Source organism: Pelodiscus sinensis, chromosome 28 (assembly GCF_052426305.1).
Source record: "Pelodiscus sinensis isolate ZL-2025 chromosome 28, ASM5242630v1, whole genome shotgun sequence".
Taxonomy (NCBI): Eukaryota; Metazoa; Chordata; order Testudines; family Trionychidae; genus Pelodiscus; species Pelodiscus sinensis.
In genome coordinates this window covers 6587439-6608829 of record NC_143079.1, presented here as the reverse complement: position 1 = coordinate 6608829, position 21391 = coordinate 6587439, and the positions used below count along the sequence as shown (strand labels likewise).

The 21391-nt window shown below is 59.4% G+C and overlaps 1 protein-coding gene across 4 annotated transcripts; it reads right to left on the bottom strand.

Annotated features, from left to right (window-relative positions):
* Positions 1-2128: 2128 nt before the first annotated feature.
* On the bottom strand, positions 2129-18134 carry C28H8orf58 (chromosome 28 C8orf58 homolog). Of its 4 annotated transcripts, none has more exons than XM_075910714.2 (7): positions 17387-18134; positions 8604-9256; positions 6375-6539; positions 5564-5759; positions 4862-4974; positions 4469-4583; positions 2129-3164 (listed from the first exon to the last, which is right to left on the bottom strand). In XM_075910714.2, the coding sequence occupies exons 1-7, from the start codon at positions 17433-17435 to the stop codon at positions 3097-3099; spliced, it is 1359 nt and encodes a 452-aa protein (XP_075766829.2). In that variant the 5' UTR covers positions 17436-18134; the 3' UTR covers positions 2129-3096. The 4 variants fall into 4 exon arrangements, with proteins under 4 accessions (XP_075766829.2, XP_075766828.2, XP_075766826.2 ...); XM_075910713.2 differs by having other exon boundaries at positions 4465-4583; positions 6414-6539; positions 17387-18111; XM_075910711.2 differs by having other exon boundaries at positions 4465-4583; positions 17387-18082.
* Between the last annotated feature and the right edge of the window lie 3257 nt (positions 18135-21391).

The following is a 21391-nucleotide window of genomic DNA, read 5'->3' as shown; positions in this document are numbered from 1 at the left end:
GCACACAGGATTATAGTGAAGATATTACTGCCATCCTGTGGTTCATTTTAAGATATTCTTGTTCAGGGTAGGTTCCCCTTTGCCCCACCTTAACAGGAAGTAGAACTTGCAGTAGCTCTGGCTCCATACAGATATGGGCCCTATCCACTTTGGAAGTGGCAGCTAAGTTTTAATGCAGCCAAGCCAGTCAAGAGCACAGGATAGGCAGTTTTCTCCCCATTGCCTAGCACTGTTTATTGAAAAAAGGAAGGGGGACTGGGGGAGAGGAATGATTGCTCTCATACAGGGCCCACATTCAATCAAGCCACCAACTCAAAAAACAGCATTAAAGTTAAAGGCCAGTCCCACCACCTATAGATCATGGCCTACTTTGGCAGAACTGTAGTAAGGAAAAGTTGCTTCTCTGCTTCACCCCTCTTCGGAGAACCTTCCTCCCCATGCTCCCTGCCTCCCACACACTCCATGGCTTAGGTCTGCTACCCTGCAGATCCCTGCACTTGAAGCTGTGAAATTTCCTGGAGCCAAAAGCGGGTTAACACCTCATCTCTCTTATACACGCTTCTTAGCTTGTCTGTCCTTCCACGCCAGCAAGGAGCTGCTATAGATACATCTGATGCGAACACATGAACCAAATTCCATTTTCCACTCTGTCACTTCTCTGCTCTCTGTGACAGTTACATTTGTACAGCGCGGTGGGTCAGGAGGCTTCATTAGTGTGAGAAAAGCAATGCTAAGTATCAGGTGTTACTCAGTGCTGCCAAAAGAGTGGGTAGGAAAAAGAAGCAACCAGGAACCTACAGGGCAGGAGGCAGTGTTGGGGTGGCCCTACTCCACGTTCCTGGCTCCATCGACAGCTTTGAGGAGCAGTGGGCGCTGTCCGGGGTTCTCTGCTCGGTGTCCCCATCCGGCTCCCTTATTTTGAACCTCTAGCCCACACTTTCTGATCCTTTAGTCATTATTTGTCCCAAGCAATCAGTTGAACAGTGTCCCTCCCATAAGATTGGGGAGGGGCTTTTAGAAGGTGGGCGGGCACCCATGATTTCAAATAGGTCCACGTTCCCAACCAGTCTTTGGCTATGTCTACACTCGCAGCTTCTTGCGGGAGAAATATGCAAATGAGCAGGGCTCGACAAACCGCTGTTTCTACTCGCCTGTGGCGAGATGATTACAGCCAGTCACCCCGTTCACCAGCGGCGGGCGCATGCGCAATGCAGATCTTGTGCATGCTCGGTGCGGGACTGGCGGGTAGATTGCGCTGCCTTTTGTCAAGCCCTGCAAATGAGGCTAAGCATGGAATATCGCCGAGCCTCCTTGCATACCTAATGAGCTTCCATTTTTGCAGAAGAGACTCTTGCGCCAGAAGGAGTGTCTACCCTGCCCCTTCTTGCACAAGAAAAACCCTCTTGCACAATGCCATTGTGCTGTTTATTTTCAGGAATAATGGCATTGCGCAAGAGGGCTTTTCTTGTGCAAGAAGGGGCCGTGTAGACAGCTCCTTCTGCAAAAATGGCACCTCATTAGGTGTGCAAACGAGGCTCAGCGATATTCCACACTTAGCCTCATTTGCATATTTCTCATGCAAGAAACCACAAGTGTAGACATAGCCTTTGGGTCCTGGAAGACATGGGCATTAATAGAATGGTCACCATTGCATCTTCTCTTAATTCCTTTGCAGTTCTGCTCCATGCATTAGCCATCCCCTCTGACATCCTGATGAATGTCTTCCATACAGCCTGGTTCTGTAGCTCACCTCCTTCCCGGCAAGCGGGTTACCTTTCCATTACGTGTGACACTCCTGATTTGTCCCCAGTGCCCCTCACACACACACTCTGCTGCTGTCAGAGAATATGGACAGGTCACTAAGCATTCACGAGGATGAACACATCCCTTTCCCTAGCAGATGGCCTGGCTTCGTACTGCACTGGTCTCTTAGGTCAAGCCATTATCAATACAATACTACCAGGCCAAAGAATGACAGGCCAGGATCTTGAGACTCCTGCATGGAAGAGTTTTGCCAACAAGCTATCAGGATGGCTCACACAAGTCCTACCACGCACAGACTCTCCAATGGCTGACCTATGGCCCAGTATCACCCTGAGAATAATGCCCCCACTTTTCACTGTACAGATCAAGATGCAAAACTCAGTGGTAATTTATTTTTGTTAAGTGTCTAAGAATCCTTCAGCCTCCATCAGCACTTCTCTCCCTCAGGCCGTATAAATACGTTACGTACAGATACATGGGTGCATTTACAAAATGACCAGGTGCTAGGAGTGGTCCACTTGGCGGTCAGATGAGTTCGTTCACATTCAACAATAGCAGGGATTCCTCACTGCTGTGCGGAGGCCCCGGAGCAGGGATCTCAGCCCGGGCAGGGGTCGGAACAGGATGGAAGCTTGGACGTCACCTTCGGAGGAGGGGAGACTTCCGGCTGCAGGCAGCTCAGCCCCGTAGTTAAGGTTTGCGGGAGAGCAGCGAACTGGTCAGTGCTCCTCATCACCCCCATTCTGACCCCGATACCAAGAGCAGCCTGCAGGCACGAGAGGACGAGGGAGGTGGGAGAGAGTCAGCAGTGCCGTGGCAGCACCTTCTGGCTTCTGCGCCCGCACACAGCAAACGGCCAGCTTTCAGAACCAGACAAGCACACCCAGCGGGCCATGCTGGGCCAGGTTGTGGGGGGAAGGACCTGGAAACAGACACCAGAGCCTGCTAGGTCTAAGCCAGCTTCCATGAAGACCTGCCTCGAGGGGGAACTGTACCTCCTAAGCATGCTCCCCGCGAGGGGGGGTTGTGGAGAAAGCGTGCACCCCCGTGTTCGTGTCTAAGTAGGCTTGATCCACAGCTTCAATGGCACAGCTCTACAGGAACAGCACGTCTTCCCTCCCCCGCTGCCTGCCCTTTCCACCGAAGGGCCAGAAACCCCATCAAAGCAGACGACTCTAGGAAATCCAAACCAGCGTCCGGAGGCAGCGGGGGGAGAGCGTGGACGGCTCGTGGCAAGGAAGGCTCAGCCGCTGCAAATCCTTCCCATCTCCGAGAGGTTCCCGTGGCCTCGGGGCGCTCAGCGCACAGGGAGGGGTTTCGAGCGGTGTTTCTTCACCCCCAGCGCCGGCAGGAAGTTTCTCCGGGGATGGGAGCCTTGTTTCTCCAGGGAGGCCTCCAGACTGTCAGGGAAGAGCAGAGGGTGGAGAATGTCAGGCTGGGGGCACGTGCTACCTGGTGAAATCCCAGAGCCGCCGGATCAGCCAGCCAGTCACACCGGGGCCCTGTGGCTCCCGGCTGGCCGCTGCCCCCCCCCCCCCCACGAGCCCAAAGGGCATGTAGCTGCACTGCTGTTCCCAGGAGCATTTCTCTGACTGCACCACTAGGGGGCAGTGGGGTATCAGCTTTATTTCCCCCCTTGACATGAATCACTCTGGTGCCCCAGACCAGACACCCCAGGCCTGGCCCCTGCTGCCAGGCTGCTGCTCCCAGGGCAGGGCGTAGCCATAGGTGGGCACCCCAATTGCAGCCTGAGCCCCCCAATCCACAGGCTGACCCCAGCGCTGTGTAGGCCACATCCCTCTCCTTTCCTAGTCTCCAGACCCAAAGGGGGGTGCCTTGGCCAGTGGCGGATTAGCCCATGCCCAGGGGCCTCAGCCAATTGGAGGGACCTGGAAAAAAGGGCCCCCGGCACCCTGACCCATTCTGCCTGCCAGCCTGACACTCCTGCCGGGCGTGGGAACTTACCCCCTCTGCAGCCAGGGAGCACTGGGCATGCCCCCACTTCCGGACTATTTCCCCAGCAGGGGCACCAGGTAGAGGGGATTGCAGACCGAAGGGGTAGGGAGGGATCCCCATTGGTCCTGGCCCAAAGCCCCAAACTGTAATGTGCCCCTCGGGAGGGGGGGCGGCAGTGGTCCCCCACCAGCGCCCGCCCATCTGAAAGACAGGGCCCTGCAAAACCTGCTCTCCGGTGCCCCTCTCAATCTATTTATCTTAAAGAGCAGGCTAAGGGATGACTAGATCACAGGTGAACAGGGAACACGTTTCCCAGAGACCCGCCCGGCACGACCCCATGGCTGGAAGTTGCAGCGAGACACGTTCCGACCGGAAGTAAGGTCGGCGCTTTCCACCTGGAGCATCATTAACCATTGAGCCGGCTTCCCAAGCTTCTCCGGCACTGAAACTTTTCCACTCGGGAGGGGCTGGTTTTCTAAGAGATCTGCTCTAGGGATTATTCCGGCCCCCTTGTCCGGCCCGGGCTGTGCCAGGGGCAGGTCGGTGTCACAATGGACCCGGAGAATCTGCACCAAACAGCCTGGCCCCTTGCTCCACCCAGAGGCTGGGATTAAGACGGACTCCTCTCCTCTCCTCTCCTCCCCCCGCGCCTTGGGGGCTCTCCTGCCTGCCTGGCCTCTGTACCCGTGCCAGGGCGAAGGTCTCTTCGCAAAGAGCTGCCTTCCCCGCCACGCTCAGCCTCACCTACAGTGTCTGCTCTCGACGGCGGACTCCCCGCACGGCAGCGGCTCGTGAGCCCGCAGAGATTTCCTGGTGATCCGGTTGATCAGCACTTTGACTTTCCCCCAGTGCGAGCGGTCGTTCTGCAAGGGGGAGAGACGGCAGCCGTCAGGGAAGGCGGGAGCAGGGCACCGGGCGTGCCAGGGAACATCCAGCCCCCCTGTTCTCTCCCTCAGGAGACATGGGCAGGGCGGAAGGGAGGCAGAGAACCCCAAACGCCTCCCCCGGGTACAGCCGTGGGGCTGGGGGAGCAGAGCTGGTGGGTCCTGGCCCAGTGTGGGAAAGGAAGGTCACCAGACCGACAAGCACATACAGCAGCAGGATCCTTGTTCTCCCTCCCCCCTCCCATCTCCGAACCTACCCTGGGTCTCCTGCTTGGCGGGAGGGTCTGGGCTCCCCAGTCCGGCTGATCCAGCAGGGTGGGCGAGCTGACGCAGTGCCCTGCCATCTTCCGGGAGCAGGCTGGCTCATTCTCTGCAGGGATGAGAGCGCAGGGGCCCCTGCTGAGTGCGAGCGACCGGCCCCCATGCCGCCCCATGGAGAGAGCCCAGGCCCTCCAGCACTAGGGTGGCCAGATCCTGGGGTCCCTACGTCCACGGCCTCAGAGCTGCCCGCCCACCCACCTCATCCACCCAGCTGCATTTCAGAGCCCAGGCCTTTGGAATGCCAGAGACCCTGGCCTGGGCATTTGCCGGGGGTGGGAGGTAGATTCCTGGGCTGAGATTTCGCTCCCTCCCCCCGCCTAGCGGGGGCTGCACACCCAGCCCCAAGGGGGCACAGGGCATCGCTGGGGAAGCCAAGGGAGCTCCTGCCAGATCAGAAAGGGGAGGGCGCATATTTATGGGAGGGCAGAGAAATTCTTAGCAGCTGCCCTGTCCCCCCCCCCCCCCCCCCAAGGAACAAGCCATCCCAGCAAGGACATTCCTTTGCACAGATTAGGTTCCATTCATTTCAGAGGTTCTCCTCCCCCCCGCCCTCCTACTCTGCCACAGGTCGGGAGCTCCTGGACATGCAGGGGAAAGGATTGGGCCTCCGAGCTGCCACTCAAGCCGGGCTCACCCACCTGAGCTCCTGGTCAGGTCCTGCAGCATCCCCGTGTCGGAGGCCGAGCGCGCCCTGAAGTGATGGGGCCGCCAGGCTGCCAGAGGCAAATCCTCCTCCTGCATCTCCACCTCCGCCCTGCTCCCAGGCGCCGGGTTGGGCTGGGCCGGCTCCTGCTCTTCTGGAGCTCTGCAAGACCTGTCCTCAGCGGGTACGGCCTGCCAAGCAGAGAGGATGCATGGAGCGGAGCAAGCGGCTGTAGCGACCGGGAAGGGGGCGGGACTTATGTTCTCTCTAATAGTTTCCATCCATGTGGGGAATAAATTTTGCTACATGCACCAAAACACGCATAGATGTGCACCACCCATAAAACACGCTGCCGGCGCTCTGCTAATCATCCGGACAGAGCCTGAATCTCTCCTGGGTGATGGCCCAAGCGCTCAGCTTACAGGGAAGGCTGGAGCGGGGTGGGGGGGGACCCCTAGTCATTCCCACCCCTGCCCTCATGGGGAAAGGGATCCTAGAGCCCAGGCAAAGACCCACCTTTCTCTGATCCCACTGAGCAGCTGTGGGAGGGGCAAGCTCCACCATGGCTGGGGTGCTAAGATGCCAGAGGACCCCCCCCCCCCGCCACACCTTTCCCCCCCAGGGGCTCCCACTGCTGCAAGGTGGGCAGCGCTCTCTTCTCAGGTGGTGGGGGGGGACACACCTGGACAAGCAGCTGCAGCCTCCCTTCCTTGAGGAACGGGTAAGGCCTAGCCCCCGAGTGCCCCTCCTGGTTCCTAGCCCCACACCTCTGCCTCTGCCTCTCCCCACCGCACGGCGGGCCTTACACTCTCCTCCGGCCGGCCCCACGGCTGACTCGCCATCACCTTCTGCTGCTGCTGGAGCTGCCGGTTGGCCTGCTGCAGCTGGGCGATCGTCTCCAGCATCAGGCAGACGTGCTCCAGGTAGCGCAGGCCCTGGCCCGGGAGGGCGAAGGAGGCGTCTCTCCGCGCCTGGGGGACGACACAGCGCAGAGCGTCCGCCCTGGGCACGCAGCGGCGCGGGGGCCATGGCCGGAGCTGCAGCTCAGTCGCCCCAGCCAGGGCAGCTCCCCCGCCCCCGTCGGACCCGGGCTCAGGCAAGGGAGCCAGCTCCAAACGCCCCAGGAGGGTGGGGTGCACGAGGCCCAGAGAGAGGGACCCATCACCCGGGAAGCTCCTGGAAACACACAGCTGGCCCGGTGGCCAGGACAGGGCAAACCAGAACCTGAATGCTGAGCCTGCAGGAGCTCCCGGCTCCCAGACCCGGCACTGGCCTCCCCACAGCCAGCACGGTGCAGCCAGCGCCCAGGGCAGGGCCTGGCCGGGACCACACCGCAACTCCCCCTTGTCCCCCGAGGGGCACCTCGCCAGAGATCTGGGTTTGCAGGAGCCCTGGGGGAGTTGGGGGGGCACACCCAGATTTCCAACTCCCCCATCCAGCCTCTTTAGCCCCCGGCCCCTCCCAAGCCGCACGCGCTCTGTAGATGTAACGAGAGACACAGCAGCAGCTTACGGGGCTTAGACTGGATTATGAAATTAGGGCATCCCCACTAACGCCTGATGCCGGCCGGCCCCTCACACAGGCAGAGCGGGGGGCGGAGGGGCCCTAGGCGAGGGACGACCCACAAGGAGAGGGGGCTCCGGGCTTACTCAGAGGGGCTAGCCCCACCTGGCTCGAAAGGCAAGGAGGCAGCCAAAGTAGCCATCCCAGCCCTGCGCCTCCCGCCCCTTGGCAGCAGGGAGCCGCGGTGCCCGGCAGAAGAGGGCGGGCGGCGTTCCACCGCAGAACTGGGTTTGGAGACGCATGCAGGTGACATCCCCTCAGCCCACTGGCCCCCGTCGGGTTGCCTGATGGTTTCAGAAAAAACACCCAACAACATGATGCCAGGAAAAAGTTTGAGGGGAAAAAAAAAAAAATACACTGTGGCCCTTTTAAAAACCACGTGATGAGGCTTTTTGGCACTAACAGGCTCCCAGCGGCCACCCACCATCTTGCTTCCCTGAACCAGGCCCGACAGCTCCCCAGTCAGCACTAGGGTCACCAGGCTGCCTCTGAATTGAGCTGGACAGCCCGGGATTTTTGCCTCCTGTCCGGTAAAAAAAATTCAGAAAATACCGGACACCTAAAAAGTCGGGTATTTTCTGAATTTTTTTTTACTGGACAGGAGGCGAAAGTAACAGCCTGTCCGGTTTAATACCGGACACCTGGCAACCCTACCCCTTTGCAGACTGGGGGAGTGTTGTGAACTTCCCTCCCAGCAGTGCCCTGCCTGCTGCCATGTCAGCTGGGAGCACAACCCCCTGGTACGTGGATGGGAAACAAACTCAGTCCATAGAGCAGCAACCCGTCCCCACCCAGCAGCTTCCTCTCCGCAAGGCAAAACCATTCCAGGTCACTGGATCTGGCACCTGCACCCAGCCACGGCCTCTGGGCCTCGGACCAACACCTGGACCCAGCCCACAGCTCAGGGGTCCCCCTCGGTGATAGGCCAGCGAGTCGCCACCCCAGAGCATCCTAGCAGAGCCGCACAGATCCCAGGCCTGGAGTCCAAAGGGCTGTGGGGAGCCAAAGCCCCCCCCCCGCCCCCCCCGCCAGCAAACGGGAAAGTCCACAACTGGCCAACCTGCCCCCAGGCCCTGCCTGCGCCCGGCGGTGCATCCCAGCTCAGCCATGACAAGAGCAGCGACGGTGCCATCCGATCAGAGGCGCTCACACAGGCTGCTGTGGTGGGATGGAAACGGGGAGCTGAAACGGCCCCGCCCTGCTCGCGGCTAGAGGAGGGGGTGATGCCAGCCCTGCCCAACGGAGGGCGGAGGGCATGCGAACTTCCTCGCAGCAGTGCCGGCGCCCAGACCCGATCCCTGCTGCTGCCTTAACGAAGCGGCAGGAGGATGCCATGTTGAGCCATATCAGCCCCACAGAGGTGGCCAAGCCCGGTGGAGTCAGTTGACTGGCACCTGGGAAAGTGGGGGGGGGGGACTTATCCTTCTTCCCCAGCCCCCCGAACCACACAGAAGCCAGCTCCTGGCACTCACCTCTGCCTCCTCAGGGCTCCGCGCCTCTAGGCTCCAGCAGCCGGCGCTGGCTTGACTCTGCCCCTCGGCAGCCCTCTCTTGGCTGCTCAGCCCCTGCAAGCCGCACGAAGCCAGCAGCTCCAGCTCCGGCAGGTTCAGGCTCTTCCGGCCAAGCGGCTTGAGCGAGCGGCTGGGAGCGTGGAGTTTGCGGGAGCGCTGCACCACCTGGGCCAGCTTCCGACTGACCGACAGGCTCTGGAGGTAGGCCCGCTCCCCGAGAGGGTCCGGCTCCCCTGGCTGCTCTGCTTCGGGGCAGCTCTGCGCCAGGTCGCCGGCAGCGGAGGGCAGGAAGCCGTCAAGACAGTCCAGAGAGAAGCTGCTCTCCGAGCCCAGCGGGGTGGAGGGGGCGTTCTCGTTGCCAGCCATCTCCACCCCGGAGTCCTCCGACTCCGACTTGAGGAGCCTCCCGCTCTTAGGGAAGAGGCCCCCGGGGAGGACAGGCTCCGTCGGCGACTCGGCCTGGCCCCATACGCCCAGCTCGCCGCTCATTCCGCTGCCCCGCTGCGGCTCAGGAGAGGGCGGATCCGTGCTGCCTCCGGAGGCTTCCTGCAGCTTGCGGTAGACGCTGGCCGAGGTTAACACCACGCAGCTCTCCCGGGGCTTCTGTGCACCGGCTGCGAGGCAAAGGAAACCAAGGCCGGTCAGAGAGGCTGCCTCCAATCCCTCCCGCAGAGCACGGCTGCCCTGCCTTCTTACGGCACCAGCCCCTCCCCGGCCCCACACCTAGCCCGTGTTGCTGGAGCCATTCCCAGCCCCGGGCTCGCTCTTGAGCAACCCTGCGCATTCCAAGAACATCCCGGCTCCTGGCGATTCAAGCGGGCGAGGCCTTTCGGGGAGGTAGGTGGCAGAGAGTGCGGGGGTGGGGAGAGAGTTCACGGTGGGACCAGCACGTGCATCTGTGTGGTCCTTGGGACATCAGGGACCAGCCACTACCGGCTCCCCCCACACACTCCCCCCTCCCTTCCTTTTACAAGGTGCGGGTCTAGCCCTCGCTGAAACCCCCTTCTTCCCAGCATCAGTCGGGAGTGTCCAAGCCACCCCCATGCTGCTAGTCCTGGCCGTAGCGCCCAGAGCGCCAGCTCCCTGCACACGGCTCTGCCAGCCCCTCAGTCCCGACCCAGGGCTCCCCCGCTGTCCCGGCCCTGCACGCTCCCACGACTCCAGCTCTGCCTTGCTCTTCCACCTGGCTTTCCAGAGACAATCCCTCTCCGGGCTCCCCCTTCCCGCCGAGAGCCTCCCACCGTTCGTCCATTCTTGGGCCTCCCACACACCCTGCCACGCCGCACCCCCCGCTGTCCCAGTGCTGGACGGGCCGCCGGATAGAGAAACACCCCAGAGGAGGAGGACACCCCTCCCCATCCCCCCAAGCCGGGAGTCAGTGAAAGGGACACAAATCCACCTCCGCCATCACCCCAGCCCTTCCCATGAACTAAGGATGTTCAATTTAGATTAATCAACTAAATCAAATAGTCAATATCATTTCCATCAACTACTGGATTAGTCGATAAGGGCACCTCTGCCGTTGAAATGTAGCAAGAGCCTACCAAGGCTGCACCTCCGCCCCTTCTCCCCGCGGAGACGGTGCTGGGGGGAATTAGCTTTTAAGCTGGCTCCTGCTCCCCCTACCCCCACTTGCTGCCTCTCTCGGATAGAGGCAGCGGGGGGGGGGGGGGGAGCGACTAGTCAAGTACCAAGTCGATTATCCGATCAGCATTTGCTTATCACACAGTCAACTAGTCGCTTACATTCCCTACCGTGAACTTTGTCGACTGTTTTACAAGTTGAAGGCGCAGCCAGGGCAGGCTGGAAACCAGGGGAGTAGCTAACAGGGGTTCACGCGGGCGCTTTACAGCCCTGGACCGTGCTGTGCTTGGGGGATGGGACGGGAGTGTTTTCCCACACCCCTGAGCAGTAAGTCAGAGCCCTGTAAAGCACCTGTGTAGACTTCGCCTCAGGCTCAGTCCAGAGAACGGGTAGCCTAGCGCTTCGCCGCAGGGCTAAGGGAACAGAGGGCTGCCCTGAGCCGGCTCCTCTGCTCCCCCACCACACCCACTCCAGGGGCAGATAGATCACAGAACCCTCCAGCTGGAAGAGACCTCAGGAGTCTGAGTCCAGCCCCCTGCCCAAAGCAGGACCAACCCAACTCAATCATCCCAGCCAGGGCTCGGTCAAGAGACTTAAAAACCTCCAGGGATGGAGATTCCACCCCCTCCCTTGGGAACCCAGCCCAGCGCTTCCCCACCCGCCTAGGGAAATAGTTTTTCCTAATATCCAACCTAGACCTCCCCCTCTGTAACTTGAGCCCATTGCTCCTTGTTCTGCCACCTGCCACCACTGAGAACAGCCTCTCTCCATCCTCTTGGGAACCTCCCTTCAGGAAGTTGAAGGCTGCTCTCAAAAGTCACTAGCTGGACTCAGCTGCAGCCTCCCCCGCCCCATCCACCTCTCCCCCTGCTCCACTCTCCTGTTTAGGGTCTGCTCCTAGGATAAAGCCCAGGGTGAAGACCTAGGGCTTCCCTTCCTCCATCCCAGGGTTCCCAGCCTCCTGGGGAAACACAGCGGGAGGGGTGACCAGAGGTCTCGATTTTCTAGCGACAGTCCCACTATTTAGGGCTTTTTCGGAGGTAGGTGCTTATGACGCCCCCCTCCCACCTCCACCCCGATTTTTGACATTGGTGAGCGGGTCACCCACGACTGAACGCCGCCCTCCCCCAACGCCGCCCCTTTTCCCCAGGCCTGGGAGCTCGGCTCATCCACGCCAGAGCACAACCTGGCACTGAGCGCTGCGAGTCGTGCGCCCGGCAGGGGGGAACCCAGCGACTGTCTACAGACGCCTGCGGGAGGCGACCCGGAGCTCTCAGGAGACACTTCCCCAGCAGCGAAGCCGCCAGGCTGCGGGACCCACCTGTGCTCGGGTGGTTTGTACCTGGAGCACGCAGCCGGGACGGAGCCGCAGAGCACAGAGGCTGGGGTCTAATTACTGCAAGGGATTGTCCCTGGGCATCTCCCGGCACTGGGAGCCCTCCCCGGCTGCTGGGTTAGGGATCGGGGCCCCTCAGCCTCAAGCTCTCACCCCCACCCCCTCCAGCATTGCCCAGCCCGGGAAGCATCCCGAGCGTTCCCCTGGAAACACCCCCGGGGCCTGACCCAGGCTCCACATCCTGGGCTGAGGTGTTTTGTCAACAGCTCCCTCCTGGCGCCGGGCCCGAACTGAACTGCATTCCTCGGCCCGGCGCCAGCCAGGGCTCCACGAAACCGCCACTCTCACCACGTCACACCGGGAGCGGGGCAAGCCTCCCAGCCCGGGCAAGGTGGGGCTCTCCTTTCCACACCCGAGCCCTGGGGCGGGGGAGGCGCCCACCCTGCCACATGGGGGGGTAACGTCCCCACTCAGCACAGGCCCTTCCAGCCCTGCTCCCTGCGTGCTGGCAGGCGCCAGGACTTCAGAGCCCCGCCTGGACACCCCCCTCACTGCTAGTGCACGCACGTCGCCCTCCCCACCGCGAGCAGGACACACACGAGTAACCGCCCACCCCTGCCTGCCACCCGGAGCCCAGCACACTCCTCCGGGGGCGCGGCAAAAGGATGAGCCACGGCAGGGTCCACGAAGAGGCAAAACCCGTCCCCCAGCCTGCGAGGATGAGCCAGCCCCATGCCAGGCTCTTCCTAAGCCCAGGGTTGGCAATCTAAGGCCCAGGGGGCCAGATCCGGCCCCCGAGGCTCGTGGCTTTCCCCCCCAGCCTTGGGGAGCCCACGCCGGCGCCCCCCTGCGCTCCCCCTCGGCTGGAGCACACGAAAGCCTGGACCCAGCTGGGTGCTGGTGTGTGAGGGGAATGTGTCCACTCAGTGGGAGGCCACGTCAGTGGGGGGGGGGATGTTTTTGGTTTTGCTTCTCACTTGTGGGTGGGCCCCAACCCAAAAAAGTCCCCCCTCCCTCAACCTACACCAACCCAGCCAGCCACCGGGCTCGGCCGGTGACTCGTTCTCTCTCCAGCCGGGGTGGAAAAGGGGCACAGGTCCCACGTTGACTCAGCCCAGCACCGTGCCCGACCCATCCCGCAGCCTCACCCAGTCTCCAGGCACTGCAGAGAGAATCCAAGCCACCCACTTGGTTTCCCTTGCCCTGTGCTGCCAACAGCCAGGGCTCTGCTGGGGGGAGCCTGCGGCTTGGGATGGGCTCTGCATCCCTCCACGAACCCCTCACCCCACCACATGCACCTTCAGGGGAGGCCATGCTGCCCGTCTAAACCCAGCACCAGCCCGTCCCCCGCCCTGGCAGCCTGGGAACATCACAGCCCAAAGACAGCCGGCCCTTATCTCGGATGGATGCCGGGTGATCGACACGAGGGCTAGGCAGGCGTGCGTCTGCACCCAGGCCAACCAGCAAGACTCACCGGGAGATCGCTCACACGTCTCCTCCCATCACAGGTACCCAACCCCCCCCCCCCCCCCGTGAAAGTATCAGGAAATGGGGGAGGGGCCCGGAGAGCCAAACCCCCAAGACAACAGATAAGCTGCCGTTCCCTTGCTGCTGGACAGGTGGACTAGACTGGGGGTGGGGAGTATTTTTCGCAGGGGGCCACCTAATGAATTTTGGTGGTGGGGCCTGGAAGGGGCGGGGCTTGGGCAGAAGGGGCGGGGCTTGGGCAGAAGGGGCGGGGCTTGGGCAGAAGGGGCGGGGCCGGTGACTAGTCTCCCCCTAGAGCAGGGCCAGCCAACAACGTTTTGGCACCTGAGGCGGGGAGCTCAAATGACGCCCCCATTTCTCCTGCCTGCCTGTTACATCTCTTGTGCCCTCCTTCCTCCAGCCCAGCACTGCCCCATCTCCGTGCATCGAGAGCAGAGAGAATCCATCTGCACCAGCACAGACACAATGTTCTACACTCGGGGTCCTAGTGGCACCCCCCGCAGTCCGGCACCTGAGGCCTCATGGTCCGGCCAGCCCTGCCCCAGAGTCAGGCCACTCTCCTATACAATCCGGGTTCGGACTCTCCATTAAGAAGCCTTTCCACTCACTCACCCCCTGCCCCTGTATGGTGGTTTAGGAGCCAAGAGTGGCATTGGGGTGACCAGCCGAGCAGACCTCATCCTAGGACACCCGTTCATTCCGCACACCTCTCCTTCACCCCACACAGCCCGCGGGCTCCTGGCCAGCAAAGCTCTCCCCACAACCCTCTTTCAGCTCCGGCCTTTCGCAGATTACTCGGAACTAAGAACCACCCTTCAAACCGGACCCCGGGAAAGCTGCACTGGAATGAGGGAGGATGTGAATTTAGAGCAGATTAGCTTCGCATGGGGACAGACTGACTCCCAACTCTGATTATCCTGGAAGCAGACGATACTCCGTGTGGACAAGCCCTAAACCAGGGGTGGGGAAGCTTTTTGGGTCGGGGGCTGCTGACCCACAGAAAAGTCAACCAGGGGCTGCACACAAGTGGGAAAGAAAGGGGAAAAACAACAAGCCTCAATGACATGGCCCCCAACTGAGAAGCAGAAAGACCCTCCCCACTTTCCCCTCCCGCTCCAGTCTAGTGGGCCCCAGGCTAGTAGATTTTGGGAGCTCCGGCCCTGCAAGGGGGGGGGGGGGATGGAGTGCTAAAACAGGCTCTCCAATGCTGGGGAGGGAGCCCTGAGCCTCAGGGGCCAGATCCAAGCAAACTGTGGGTTGCATCCGGCCCCCAGGCCTTTGGCTCCCCATCCCTGCTCTACATGTTCATGTAGATCCCTAGCTTTGTCCACACCTAAGCCTGAAACGTAGGCGTTGGCCGTGGAGGAGTGGGCTGCTGAGCCCAAAGGGGGGGGCATGGGCTGTCCCCCTTCGCCATCCCTGCTGGGGAGAGAGAACATAAGAACGGCCGTACTGGGTCAGACCAAAGGTCCATCTAGCCCAGTAGCCTGTCTGCCGACAGTGGCCAGCACCAAGTGCCCCAGAGAGGGTGGACCGAAGACAATGACCAAGCGATTTGTCTCCTGCCATCCCTCTCCAGCCTCTGACAGAGGCCAGGGACACCATTTTATCCCCTGGCTAATAGCCTTTTATGGACCTAACCTCCATGAAAAAAGAGCAAGTCCGACAAGTTGGGGGCCCTTAGCGGCTGGCAGAGTTGGTCTTATGGGAGGGCAGCTCTCCGTCCCTGAGAGCTGGGCTGACCTATCCTGGCTGGCAGGGGATGAAGGGTTATGCCTGGACACACAGACCATCCAGCGCACCCACATGATGTATTGTGTGCACCCCATTATACGGCCACTGCTCAAACTAGCTCTTTATGCACGTAAGCACACACCAACAACGCTGCTGCCGTCCTTTGGAGAGGCAGAGTGTTCTGCAAGAGCTGTGGATGAACAGTCATTAATCATTGCCCCGCAAGGCGTGAGTCAGTCAAGTGTGTACCCAGCCATACGAGAGAGATTCCAGCGAGGTTAAGTGACATGCCCATGGTCATGCACCATCCCATGAATTCCCTGAGTCTAGTTTCATGCTCAGTCCACTCGAGGAACTATCCTGACCACATCAGAAGGGCACAAGACCAAGAAGTCATTCACCCCACCCCTTGTGGGTTAGTAAGAGGCTGTTGGTTTTAAGCAAGGTAAGACAGACGCCGACGCAGGACATGCAACCAAAAGGCAAATGCACGTAGGAGTGGCCAGCAGACAAATCCCCCGCACAGGCAATTCAACACACAGCGTTCCTTCAAACAACAGGTTTGCCAGAGAAACACCTCGCAAGGACATTTTTATACAAATTCCAGTAATTCCCAAATATTTCCCCCCGCCCGAGGGGACTTGGTTCGCTCCACCCACAGTTTCGAGGGTGGGGTGGAATGTACACACACCAGATAGTTTTACAAGGAAAGACCTGAGGGTACAGATGGGAGCAGATACAGGGCGGTAAGAGGCCCCCTTTCTCCCTCTCGGGTACACAGGTGCATTTCATGCTCATACCAGGTGTTAGAGCAGCCCTGCCAATGTCCTTATTCCCAGGCCAGATACTGATGTGTCAGTTTCCTCCCTGCCCTTTCCACATGTCCACATCACCAACATGCCTCCGTACTGACCAAGAAGAACTAGGGATGTTAAATATCGGTTAATGGAATCGTCGAGTAACCTCATGAATTCTTATCGGTTAGTCGACTATCCTATAAGCGGCAGCCTCACTATCAGAGGCAGCACCTTGGGGTGCCAGGCAGGAGCTGGTCTGCAAGAGGAGCCTGTTTATAAACCAGCTCTCTGGCCTGTCGCATTGTGCTGCTGCCTCTGATAAAGAGGCAGCAGTGTGGGGTGGCAGCAGCCCGTCTGGGGCGGGTCTGAGCTCCAGGACCCAATGGCGAGCCAGAACCGAGCCAGGCTGCTTAATACACTTTAAATGCAGAGCCGCAACAGGGATAGAACTGAGACAGGCTGCTGGCCAGCCTGCTAACAAATTTACTGGCAAGGGGGAAGGGAAATGCATGCAGTCTACAGCATTAATCTATAAGCTTTTGCTTACCAGTTAATTGGCTACACTATTGCATCCCTAGGAAGAACCCCCTTGCAAGGGACATCAGCCTGCTCAGTTCTTTGCCTTCGTCTGCTAACACCGCCCCTGGGGGCTCTCTGTTACTACTGCGCTGAGCTGGATTTGATCCCTTAAACCAGAGCGAAAAGCCTCCTTGTTCTAGCCCCATTCCCAAAGCAGCCAGCCAGCCTCCTCCAACAGGCCAGCGGTCCATAGCACACCTGCGCTCCAACAGAGGTGTGCACAGCTAGGAGCTCAGGGGCTGCCTGCTGACTCCTGGCTGGTTTCCAGCTGGCTCTCTCCTGCATCCTAGCCCCATTCCCCCCAGGGCTGTGTCTTTCCCATCCCTTGGCCAGTCTGGATTAGGGCTTGAATCAGAGCTCGGCTTTGCAGGGAGACCAATACACACGTGCAGCCCAAGGTCAAGCAGCGAGTCGCTGGCACAGCCAGGCACAGAACCCAGGAATCCTGGCTCCGAGCCCCCGGCTGGAACCCCCACACCCGAAGCACTGAGCCCTCCTGGAACGGTTTGGGCAACAGCTCCAGGACTCCGAATTCCAGAGCAGCACAAGCCTTCCTGCTCCCCATGGGTCGGCAGGTACCTTGGAGTGGCTCCTGTTGGGACAGCCACAGAGAGGGGCTGGGTCCAGTCTCCGCTGTTCAGTCGAGTCCACACCAGCACACAGCTCAAGTGGTTTGGAAAACCGGTTTCTCCAGCAGGCTGGATGCTGGCGGCGCTACAGACATGACCGCGCTGGACATCAAGTGTCAAGAAGCAGCTGGGTCAGTGCCCCGAGCTCTCCGCACCGGAGTATCTGTGCGCATGGCGGCCGGGTCCCAGCCGTATGTCTGTGTAACAGGGGGCCCTGCTTTGGAAAAGGGGGAGACCTACCCACGCTACAGGGGAAGGAGGAGGTGCACCAGCTCCGTGCGGCCACACCAGCTGCACTGAGCAGAGCCTGGCCGGGGCGGACTCTGGAGACCTGTGCCCCAAGAGGCCCTACTACCAGGGCGCGTTGGGCGGAGGCACAAGGGTGCCGAGGGAAGGAGAGCGCGCCCCGGGGCAATCCGAGACCCGGCGGGCAGGGCAGGACGGGGGGGTCCTTCCAAGAACCCCGCAGCCAACTGCGCGCATGGACTGACACTGGAGATCCCCAGGGCGCGCCGGGGCGCAAAGGCAGCGGGGAGAGTCCTGGGCATCCCCAACCCGCCCCCCGCGGCTGCCCCGGTGCCCGTGCCAGGGGCTCACCTCGGCTCCAGAGCGGCTCCACGGCGAACACCCGCCGCCTCCTCAGCATCGCCTCGGCGCTCGGCGCGGAGCCCGGCTGCAGCGCGTCCCCGCGGGGCTTGTGCGCTTGGCCCGGGCCAGCCACCGGCCAGAGCTGCCCCTTCGCCCCGCGTGCGTGCAGCAGGCTCTCCGCCCGGCCGCTCTCTGCAGGGAGGGGTCTGCCCGGCCTGGACACTCCCAGGAGAGGGACGGGGCGGGGAGAGAGGCTCAAGGAGGGGGCGTGCTGATGAGCTGGGCGGGGGGTGGAAGCGGCTGAGCTGGGGGGGGGGGGGGATTGAGGAGAAAACGTAGCTCACGCCCTAGGATTTAGGCTCGGGAGGGACCCGGCCAGCCCTCGCTGTGCTGCTGCAACGCTCCTTGTTGCTTGCTTGGAACTGGAAAAATAAACCAAGCATCAGAAAGCTGCTGAAAACAGCCCCCCACCTCCTCCATGCCCAACCCCATCCAAGTCCCTAGGGGAGCAGAGGGAGCGAATCTCTCACGGACACGGGGAGGTTTGTACAAAGCCCAGGACACGACAGACACAAGGGCTCAAAGCTTGAAAGATACCCAGCTAAGTGCCTGGAGAGTCTAACTGGGGGAGGTGCTGGCTTTCCCCAAAGCAGAGAGAAGGGGGGAGGCTACTGTATGATGCCCAGTATCCAGCCTGATGGACCAACAGTCTGATCTAACCACCCACGCTTCCTTAAGTGGTGCTGTTTCCACCCACATGACCAATTTATCATATGGAGGAAACTGAGGCATGGAGCGGGGGTGACCCAGCAACGTGCCCTAGAGCATTTCAGTGGTAGAGTTAGGGAGAGAAGAACCCAGCTCTTGCTAACCACTAGTCTAGGCTGCCAACAGGCAATAGGGGCTGGAGTAAGGGAGATGAGGAATTGGAAGGTAAATGGTAACACCTGTAAAAAGAAGGCCATCCCCTTCAGAACTGCGGGCACCTGCTGCTGCTATTGAGCGAGACCGGCAGTCAGGCCTGCCCTTGTCTGGATAAATTGGGATTGGGACCCCAAATCCTCTTGATTAGATTTGCCACCTTCATCCAGCTCTTAGGAGGCCTAATCCTCCAGCTAAAATCAATTCACTTGTAAGGGGAAATTAGCTACACACACAGATGCCCCTTGGGCATCTCCCGCAGGGCTCCTGCTCAGAAAACATGTGCGTATCCAAATGGGATTAAGTGCATAAAATAGTAGCTTTCCCCTCTCTCTCCATCCCTGCAGCCAGCCACCTTGCCTGGCAGTTTCTCTACAGGCTCCTGCCTTGACATGACCCACCCACACACAATTATTGGAAGGTTTCTGGCATCCCCAGGAATATCTGGCTCGGCTGGCTGGTGGCTCTCTAAGAAGGAGGAAAGCAGCCAGCTGGGCTCCTGCTAATCCTTTTCCTGGAGAAGATTTACACAGCAGGGCATTTAACCCTTGCGGTGCCAACAGCAGTGCCCAGTTAGAGGCTGTAGCCATGCAGTGCAGATCATAGAGTCAAACAAGGGACTCCACAGGGGCAGAGAGTGTAGGATAACCAGGGGCCCATCCATATAGGTGAACTAGGTGGTCGCCTAGGGTGCCAAGTTAAATGGGGTGCCAAAAGGTGGTGCAATATTATTGAGGGGTTTGGAGGTGAGGGTGCCGATTGCATGATTCACCTAGGGCGCCGGTTGCTGGCAGCTAGTCAAGGGCCACCCCTGAGGATAACAGCCACAGCAGCTGGGAGGGTTTGCAAGTGCTTGGGAGGATACAGTCATAATTCCAAATGATCTGGAGAAATGGTGTGAGGTCAACAGGATGAAGTTCAATGAGGACAAATCTAAAGTCCTCCACTTAGGAAGGAACACTCAGTTTCACACACACAGAATGGGAAGTGACTGTCTAGGAAGGAGACCGGCAGAAAGGGATCTAGGGGTCATGGTGCACCTCAGGCTAAATATGAGTCAACTCTGTGACACTTGCAAAAAAAAAAAAAAAAAGCAAACATCATTCTGGGAGTCATTAACAGGAGTGTTGTGAGCAAGACACGAGGGCTATGTCTACACTCGCGGCTTCTTGCACCAGAAATATGCAAATGAGGCTAAGCGTGGACTATCACTGAGCCTCATTTGAAAAACTAATGAGCCGCCATTTTGCAGAAGAGGCTCTTGCGCCAGAAGGAGCTGTCTACACGGCCCCTTCTTGCGCAAGAAAACCCCTCTTGCGCAAAGCCGTTACGTCGATGACTTTTCAAGAAGAACGGCATTGCGCAAGAGGGGTTTTCTTGTGGAAGAAGGGGCAGTGTAGACAGCTCCTTCTGGAGCAAGAGCCTCTTCTGCAAAAATGGCGGCTCATTAGGTATGCAAATGAGGCTTGGCGATATTCCACGCTTAGACTCATTTGCATATTTCTGGCGCAAGAAGCCGCAAGTGTAGACATAGCCGAGAAGTCATTCGTCCGCTCTGCCAGGGCTGGCCCTACCATGAGGCGAACTGAGGTGGCCGCCTCAGGTGCCAGGCTGGGGGGGAGAAGGCACCACTAGGACCCAGAGTGTCCAGAGAAGAGCAACAAAAATCAATCAAGGTTTAGAACAGCGTTTCCTAAACTGTGCTCCGCGGCGCCCTCATCTCCAGGGGCTCCATGAGGTTGACAAACTGGAAACATCGATAGGTACAGCACATACAATCAGTGGACCGCTGGGGCTCCGCATACATTTTTATGCATGTAAATGGCTCTGGAGCCCAAAAAGTTTGAGAAGCGCTGATCTAGAAAACATAACCTAGAAGGGAAGACTGAAAGAACTTTAGCTGATCGCCATATTTGGGGTCGGGAAGGAATTTTCCTCCAGGGTAGATTGGCAGAGGCCCTGGAGGTTTTTCGCCTTCCTCTGTAGCATGGGGCACGGATCACAGCTGGAGGATTCTCTGCATCTTGGGGTCTTCAAAGTATTTGAAGGCTTCAATATCGGAGATATAGGTGAGAGGATTATTCTGGGAGGGGTGGGTGAGATTCTGTGGCCTGCACTGTGCAGGGGGTCAGACTAGATGATCATAATGGTCCCTTCTGACCTTAAAGTCTATGAGTCTATGAGTCTAACTGGGTTTGTCTAGTTTGGAAAAAAGAAAATTGAGAGGGGACGTGCTAGCGGTTTTCAAGTATCTAAAAGGGTGTTACAAGGAGGAAGGAGAAAATTTGTTCCTCTTGGTTACTGAGGACAGGACAAGAAGCAATGGGCTTAAACTGCAGCAAGGGAGGTTTAGGTTGGATATTAGGAAAAACTTCCTCAGTCAGGGTGGCTAAACACTGGAATAAATTGCCTAGGGGGGTTGTGGAATCGCCATCACTGGAGATATTTAAGAGCAGGTTGGACAGACACCTGTCAGGGATGATCAGATGGTGCTTGGTCCTGCCGGGAGGGCAGAAGACTGGACTTGATGACCTCTCAGGGTCCAGCCCAGTTCTAATATTTTATGAAATAGGGGTCCAAGCAGCCAACTGATGCAGCATGACTAGCTGAGGATGGGGAAGCACCTGCAGTCACAGAGAACATCCGCCTCCCACTCATCATCAGCCAACTTCTCCCTCCTTTACAGAAGGAACAGCAGCTTAGCCGCACAAGGAGGGCTGGGCTGCAGGGCTCTGGCCAGGAGTGCAGGGAGGACCGAGTGCCAGGAGAGCAGCTACCCCACAAAGGAGACTGCAGCCTGCTGCTCTGCAGGCAGGCCAGTGCCCGAGTCTCTCTTTGCCTGCAGAAGAGGGGGTAGTGGCCAGCTGTGCAGCCATGCTCACGGCACATGGAAGAATTGCCCCAAGATCCCAGCTAGTGCATTGAGGGGCCTCCCCCTAGAAGCAGGAGGAGGGGCTGCAGCATGTAGGGCCAGGGTCAGCTAAGGGCATGGGCTTGTGCTGCATGGAGATAGGGGGTCACAAGAGAATTTAATTCCCACGAGGCAGCAGTTGAGCTCATGCCCTGACCAAGGAAGGAGCCGCTAGAGTCAGG

What these genes read in the sequence shown, in the direction of transcription:
- C28H8orf58 (XM_075910711.2), bottom strand. Translation starts at nt 17,435, where the DNA reads ATGCTGAGGAGGCGGCGGGTGTTCGCCGTGGAGCCGCTCTGGAGCCGA. An exon ending in GGACCTGACCAGGAGCTCAG is followed by an intron (nt 4,975 to 5,563) that starts GTGGGTGAGCCC and finishes TCATCCCTGCAG; the next exon opens with AGAATGAGCCAGCCTGCTCC. An exon ending in GTCGAGAGCAGACACTGTAG is followed by an intron (nt 3,165 to 4,464) that starts GTGAGGCTGAGC and finishes CTTCCCTGACAG; the next exon opens with TCTGGAGGCCTCCCTGGAGA.